This window comes from Quercus suber, unplaced genomic scaffold, assembly GCF_002906115.3.
Source record: "Quercus suber isolate HL8 unplaced genomic scaffold, Cork oak 2.0 scaffold_65, whole genome shotgun sequence".
In the NCBI taxonomy this organism is placed as follows: Eukaryota; Viridiplantae; Streptophyta; class Magnoliopsida; order Fagales; family Fagaceae; genus Quercus; species Quercus suber.
This window is the reverse complement of record NW_027069530.1, coordinates 1,421,921-1,429,321: the sequence shown is the minus strand read 5'-3', so window position 1 is coordinate 1,429,321 and position 7,401 is coordinate 1,421,921. Positions and strand designations below refer to the sequence as shown.

At 39.6% G+C, this 7,401-nt stretch overlaps 1 protein-coding gene across 1 annotated transcript; it reads left to right on the top strand.

The window, feature by feature from the left end:
- The first annotated feature begins 5,466 nt into the window (after nucleotides 1–5,466).
- LOC112022380 (uncharacterized) lies at nucleotides 5,467–6,017 on the top strand. Its single transcript, XM_024054969.2, has 2 exons — nucleotides 5,467–5,664; nucleotides 5,715–6,017. The coding sequence occupies exons 1-2, from the start codon at nucleotides 5,467–5,469 to the stop codon at nucleotides 6,015–6,017; spliced, it is 501 nt and encodes a 166-aa protein (XP_023910737.2).
- Nucleotides 6,018–7,401: the final 1,384 nt, after the last annotated feature.

The window sequence follows — 7,401 nt, the reverse complement described above, 5'->3', positions numbered from 1 at the left end:
TAGATTGGATTGATATGCAAAACAAAAGTAGTGTCAATTCCAAGAAATGTGGTACTGCCACAAAAAATAATGAAATTTATAAAAACCTAGATATACCAAAAACAATGAGTAGTAAAACTTTTAAGGGATATGAAAGAACTTAATTTGTTTGTTGCTGTACTAAATGCTACTATTTCATTACTCTTACTAGTTTTTAACTGGACTTACAGTAACTGATTTTCTGTTTCATGTAAATGTGTATTGTATTTCATAGATTTATGGATATAGGATGTCATTATGGGCAAAACATCTTGGATTTACTGAAGACTGCTTCAAACAACCATAGTCTCAAAGTTTTCATCAATTTTTTCTTAACCTGTATACCCAATAGAACCAATCTTTGTCCAAACCGATCTTTATGAGATGGGTTCTGCTTTAGAGCTAACAGTTGCTGCTAGAGATATGAGACACATTTTACACCATTTACAACAACTATTTAGACTTAAACGTAATTAGTTTGACTCCATTTACAACAACTATAAAAAACCATGCCTACAATCAGATAAGACACATTTTACACAAATCTAGAGTCATCATTGAAACACCACCACTTGATTTGCCAAAACCCCCCATCAAAACCCCAAACACATTTAACCTCATTAATGAGAAAATAATCATTGCAGCATGTAAAAGACAACAAAATTCTCATTAATGAGAAAATCACACAAACATAACCATATAGCAAGAAATACTTTAGATCATCATCATTGCATCATATAAAAGACAACAAAATTCTCATCTTGATTAGTAAATTTACTTCTTTTAAGTAAGTTTCAACAAAATAATCAAAATCCCACAAAAAACAACCTAATCTTAACCAAAATCAGAAAAGATATCAGAGGAGAGCAACGTATCTATAATCAACAACGATGGGAAGCAACGACGGCGGGAAGCAATGACGACAGGAAGCAACGACAACTGATGGAGACTGGATAGGGAGAGTGAGACCAATGGAGAGTGGGGAAGAGTGGGAAGCCTGATCGCAGAGCGAGCGAGGGAGAGTGTAGAGGGAGAGTGATGGTAGAGAGCGAGGGAGAGAGAGTGTACAAGGAGAGAATGAGTGAATAGGCATTGTGAGATGTTAGGGTCCTATTGATTCAAATCGCTGAAGCAAACTTGATTTTACTCTTACCAAGTTATGAATAGCTACACAAGCATTTTTTTTTATTGGGAAAAAGCCACGTTTGCTGCGCCAACGTGGCACAACGGTCAGACTAACTCAATCATAGGAATATAAAGTTCTTCATAAAAACTCGACCCTCATATTGTCGAGTTACGAAAGATGGGCATTTTCTTAATTAGTTTGAAAAAGAAGGCAAAAGGTTGTATATTTTGCGCAAAAAGGGCATTTGCCCATTTTGGCCTAGTTTAATTTGTAATTCATTATGGTGCTTAATACAGTTTTATTCATTTCAATCCTTTTCACATTTGCTCTCAGTTTTCCACAAACACTCCTTGAAATGCCATATGGTTGTAAATGTTTGCTTTATGTTAGATTATAAACAATCATAATATAAATTCTAAGATCTTAAATTATCATGATTTTACAACTACACAAATTAATTATAAAGCTTATCTTGATTTGTTGTTGAAATTTTTTTAAGATCAAGTCTAGGTATAAAAGACACTTAATTCTTATAGAACTGGTTTCTCTCTCTTGACCCTCTTTTTCTTTAACTATTCAGTATATGTGATGGGGTAACTGAATGTCTCTTTTATATCTCTACAGGACCAATTTCTTGTATCTATAACCTTCACTTGCCCAAAAAAGTTGGAGTTACTTAGGAAACTTACTTTTCCATTAATTAATGTTTTAAGGACATGTAACTTCTTATTAAACCATAACATATATGAAGTTATCAAATAGATACGTTATCAAATATGACAATTTACTCATACAATATTTATTTGAATCAAGTGGAAGCAATTCACAATCTCATTTATATTTGAATCAAGGCAATGGTGAAGGTGGAGGAAGGAATTCCTATTCTGGGGGAAGGTTCAATAGTACCTTTCACTCATAATCTGAATTTTTCACAGATTGAAAATCAATTGTTCGAATCAATCCAAATCAAATTCAACACGTCGAACTTGTCAGATTTGTGGGAAAGATTGGACATTTGGCAATCGATTGATATCAAAGAATTGATTTTGCCTATCAAGAAAATAATCCACCTACAAAGCTCATAGCAATGGCTATTGCTTCCGATGTAGCTCTCACTATACAGACTCTGGAGCTTCAAACCACATTACTGCAAACTTGAACAGTTTCTCAATTTAGACTCAGTAGAAGGGTACAAAATGACTTCAACTATAGGAGAAAAACTATTACGAATAAATTTAACAATATTTAATGTTATTTTTAAAGAATAACATTATTTTGAACATTAATAATTTTAAAAAAAAAATTCAAAGTTTACAAATTGGCTGCATCAAATGGGAAGCTAACACAGCGACCAATGATCAAGCTTCGTGTTTTTTTAGCCTCAAAAAATACCAAACCGTCTTTCTTTCTTTTGCGCATTAAAAGAGACTAAAAAAGGTGGTATAAATAATGAACAGTGAGCATTTCTATTGGGTGTGTCAAAATACTAAATATTTGACATTTGATACACTAAGCATAAGAAAAAAAAAACTCTCTTCAAGTATTTTAAATGTCAAAATATTTGGCCGATGAAAAATCTCAAATTTGAAAGCTTACTATTCATTAATTGAATTATTTTTTTTTTTATTCGCGCTGGGCCAGACAGATGTAGGAAATTTTTTTTTCTTCCTTTTTTTTAATCAACCTTCCCTCTCTCCTCTCACGCCTCTGACTCTCTCTCTCCTGTCTGCCTTCGTCTCTTCCTCTTCACTCTCATTCTCTGAATCCAGTGATGACACTTGATTCAGCAAATACAATCTCCATGGCATATTTGAGCATGAAATACACGAACAGTTGAACCTGGAAAGGAAGAGATCATATTAAAGTTTAGTGCTAATATACCTCATGTAAGATATAAAGCAAAATGACATGACACAGATTTGCTACCAGTAAGCATGAAAATTTGAGGAAAGGTACAGAAGAAAGATGCAAAAAAACTTAAGTGAAAAAAGATTGGAGGCTCCACTTTTCACTTATCTGTCCAAAAATCAGCAAAGCTAAAACTTAGAATGACAATAACAAGATTGTCATTTAAACTTCGATAAACCTGGATGATCTCGCCTGAAGCTGCCTCGCCTAGAGCTGCCGATCTTGCCTGGAGTTGTCTAGCCTGAAGCCGCCGATCTCGCCTGGAGCCGCCTTGCCTAGAACTGCCGACCCCTCCTCTCTCCACCTCGCCGATTTCTCTTTCTCTTGGTGCTTGTGGCAGTGTTTGTAATAGTGGTTGGTTGATTTTGGCTGGTGGTGATGGTTTGTAACAATGGTGGGATGTGGTGGTTGGTTTGTAATAGTGTTTGGTTGTGGTGGGGTGGGCTGTAGTGGGGGTGGCAGTGAGTTGGGTGGGAGTGGCAGTGGCAGTGGTTGGTTTTTTTTTTAATGTTATTTTAATATTTTTATATATTATTTTAATGTATAGAATTGAAGGATAGAAAATGTGATGTACGTTAAATTGTAAAATAATGTGTTAAAATAATAAAATAGCATTTTTGATGTGTTAAAGTGACATTTTTTTACAATGCATGATGGGAATGCTCTAAGAGCTTTTGTAGATTAGAATTTGAGACTGAGACAGAACCAAAACTTTAGGTTAGGAGAGATGACAATATAAACAAAAAAATCATTATAAATCTTTAAATAAGCATCCATTTAATATTAACAAATTGCTAACAAAGAAAAATATACAAAATCATTGTTTCTTAATACAATATAATGAAATAATTTATAAAAAGGGAACTTGACATTTTTTAAAATCTGCCAAATTATTTATGATTGAATCTGTACTAATTGTCGCAATAATGTTCCTTTCAATTGATAACATCACAGTGTTCATCAAAAACTTATCTTAGATTTTGTTACGAAGCTCAGTTTTGGTGACATTTTTAGTTGAAAATGCTAGCTAGAACTAGAAGAGTAAACACAAGTATGATCACTCTACAAACAAGCAAATCGTATTCTAAATTTCTAATTTTCTATTTCTCAACATCCACTCAACAAGTATGACCATTCTCATTCTATTTAAATTTTTTTAAAGGGTTGGTGTACGGCACTGAGATACCCAGTCCACTTGTGACTTGGGCCTTAACTCCACAGTGTGGCCTAAAGACCTCAAACCCTCTCTACTTAGGGCCCAAGCCCGAGCCCCTAAGTAGCTGTAGGCTTAAACCTCATGCTGTCTCAAAGCTCAACGGGCAAATGATCTTAGTTGGCACGGACTTGGCTTCGCCACCCGAACCTTGCTTGGTAAACTTTTTTCCCGAGCAATAAGACAATTGCTCAGCATATTGATTTCCGGGTGCACGATAGTGCCCTAGGAGATATCGCTGTCGAGCATACATGCAAAAGTGGGAACCAGTTCCAATGCCACTCTTGCCACTATCCACTCCCAACTAAACTCCCACCTAAGTTTAATGACATTGGATCCTTCTCTCCCTCTAATAATGAGAATAATCATAACCCCCAACCAACTTTTGGGTTATAAATAGAAGAAGCAAAGGAAGGGAGAGGGTTGTTGAAAGGTTTTGAATGTGGTATAGAGTTGAGAGAGGTAGAGTCATCAAAGGGAGAGTGAAGGAGTGTTGATTTAAGTAAGATAGGATCAAGTCTTTGGGCTAGAATCACCCAAGGTAGGAAATCCAAAGCCCACATCACAAATAGATTGTGAGCCCAAGAGAGAGTCTACTTGGCAATCTCGCTTTGGGTGCACACAATTGGCTTCCACTGTGGGGCTCTCATACAAAGCTGTGGTTCAACCAAGACTCATGCATGGGAAAATGTCTGGAAGACGTTCTGGGAGTGACGCTGAAAGTGGTTCAGTGGGATCTCCTCAGGGATCCTCCTAGTAAGAGCGGAGGCAAAAAAGACGCAAAGATAGGGATCGTGAACGAGAGGAAGAACGGTTCGATCTTGGAGAGGGGTCGTACCAAACACAACGGATGGTATCGAATGCTTCAGGGCACAGGCAATTTGACAAAAGAGATGAGGAGCTTGAACTATTGCATAGACTGGTAAGAGATTTGGAGTTGGAAGCAGAGAACAGGCACTGAAGAAGGGACCGAGACAACTGAGAAAGAAGACCTGATACGAGGGAAGATCGGCATGAGACGGGGTCCAATCAATCTGATTCCCGCCAGTGCTGAGAACATTCATATTCATGGGAGTCCCGTCGGTGCCGAGAACGTTCGCATTCATGGGAATCCCATCAAAACCGGGACCATTCACGTTCACGAGAATATGCAGATCGGGGTTCAGATTCCCCAAAAGAACGATGGCCACATAATGCAGCCATGGATGCAATGAGCCGTGCACTGCGTAGAGCTGCTCGGCTGCCGTTTTCAACTGACATTGAGCGGGCCTTGATGCCGGACAGATTTACGCGCCCTCCATTTAATTCCTACGATGGGAAAATGAACCCGGTAGAGCACGTCAACCACTACATCCAGATGATGTCTCTGCATTCCTGTAACGATGCGCTAATGTGCAAGGTATTTCCTTCAGTCCCACCGCTTTGAGATAGTTTAATGGGTTATGGAAGGGCTTCATCTACAACTTCATCAAGTTGATACAAGAGTTTGGAGTTCGGTTTGTAACTTGTAGTCGGGTACCACAACCGGTAGACGCGCTGCTATTCATGAAAATGAGGGTAGGGGAAACCCTTCGTAGTTACACTAGCCGGTACTGGGAACTTTACAACGAGATTGGCAGGGGCAACAAGAAGATTGCTGCAAGCACTTTTAGGATAGGATTGCCCGAGGATTCTGGATTAAGGGAATCATTAACTAAGAAGCCTCCCAAGGACATGAGGCAGCTGATGAGGCACATTGAAGAGTACAAATGACTGGAAGATGATCGGCTGTAAACCGAAGGTAAAGCACCAATGATAAATCATCCTCGACAGAGTGGCTTTCCACCCAAGACTTGAGGGGAGGATTCATGAGCTAGAAGCACAAGTGGGAGAAGCAAATGTAACGTTTAAGGAGCCAGTGCATAGGATTATAGACAAGATTAAGAACGAACCATACTTCAGGTGGCTGAACAAGATGGGAGGTGACCTATCTAGGAGGAATCAAAACTTGTACTGCACTTATCACAAGGACAAGGGCCATACTACCGAGCAGTGCTAGGTGTTGAAGGATCATCTCGGGCAGCTGGCCAAGGCTGGGTATTTAAGGAAGTTTGTGATAGATGCAGGGGACCGAGGAACAAGGCAAGGCACTCCACAAAGGGGGAACCCCCTTCCACCCCCTTTAGGGATAATTGAGGTTATCCATGCTGCCTTAGGAGGCCTCACTGTAGCAAGAAAGAAAGGAGTATTGATTGTAGTACCAGTGGAAGTTAGCTCGGACACACAGCCGCCCGGAAAGAAGATAAAGCCCACCCAGGAGCTTATCACTTTTGACGATAATGATTTGGAAGGAACGATTTAACCGCACGATGATGCGTTAGTAGTCAGAACCCGGATAAGTGGCTTCTTAGTGAAGAGGGTGATGATAGACCAGGGAAGTGAGGTCGAGGTGATGTATCCAGATCTATTCAAGGGGCTCGAATTAAGGGATGAGGACCTTTTGAAGTATAATACACCCTTGGTTAGGTTTGATGTCAAAGTGGTAATTCTCGAGGGGCAAATTTCTTTGCCCGTGAATATGGAAGGCAAGGAGGTGGTGGTAACCTTTATAGTGGTTGCTTCATTCTCTCCATACACGGTGATACTAGGAAGGCCATGGATATACGTAATAGGGGCTGTTCCATCCACCTTGCATGTAAAAGTCAAGTTTCCTACCGAGAAGGGTATTGCTATAGTAAAGGGAAGCCATCAGACGACTAGACAATGCTTGATTGCCATAGTCAATTAGAGGAAGGAGCAAGCCGACTAGAAGGAGCAGGCCGAGAAAACAGACCTGTCAAATGGGGTCCCTTTATAGCAATTACAAGATCCACAAGAGGAGAAGGGAGCTGGCTGTGCCGAGGAAACGATGAGAGTGGGGATATTGCCAGATGTTGGCAAATACTTCCAAGTTGGAGAAGGCATGAAGGACCAGGATAAGGTAGAGATGCTATTGTTCCTTATATAGAACATGGATGTGTTTGCATGGAGTCCGTACGAGGTGCTCGGTATGGATCCCGAATTCATCGTCTATAGACTTAACGTAGACCCCTCATTCCCTCCAAAGAAGCGAAAGCCAAGGAGATCGGCCAAGGAGCATGCCGAGGCAGTGAAGGCG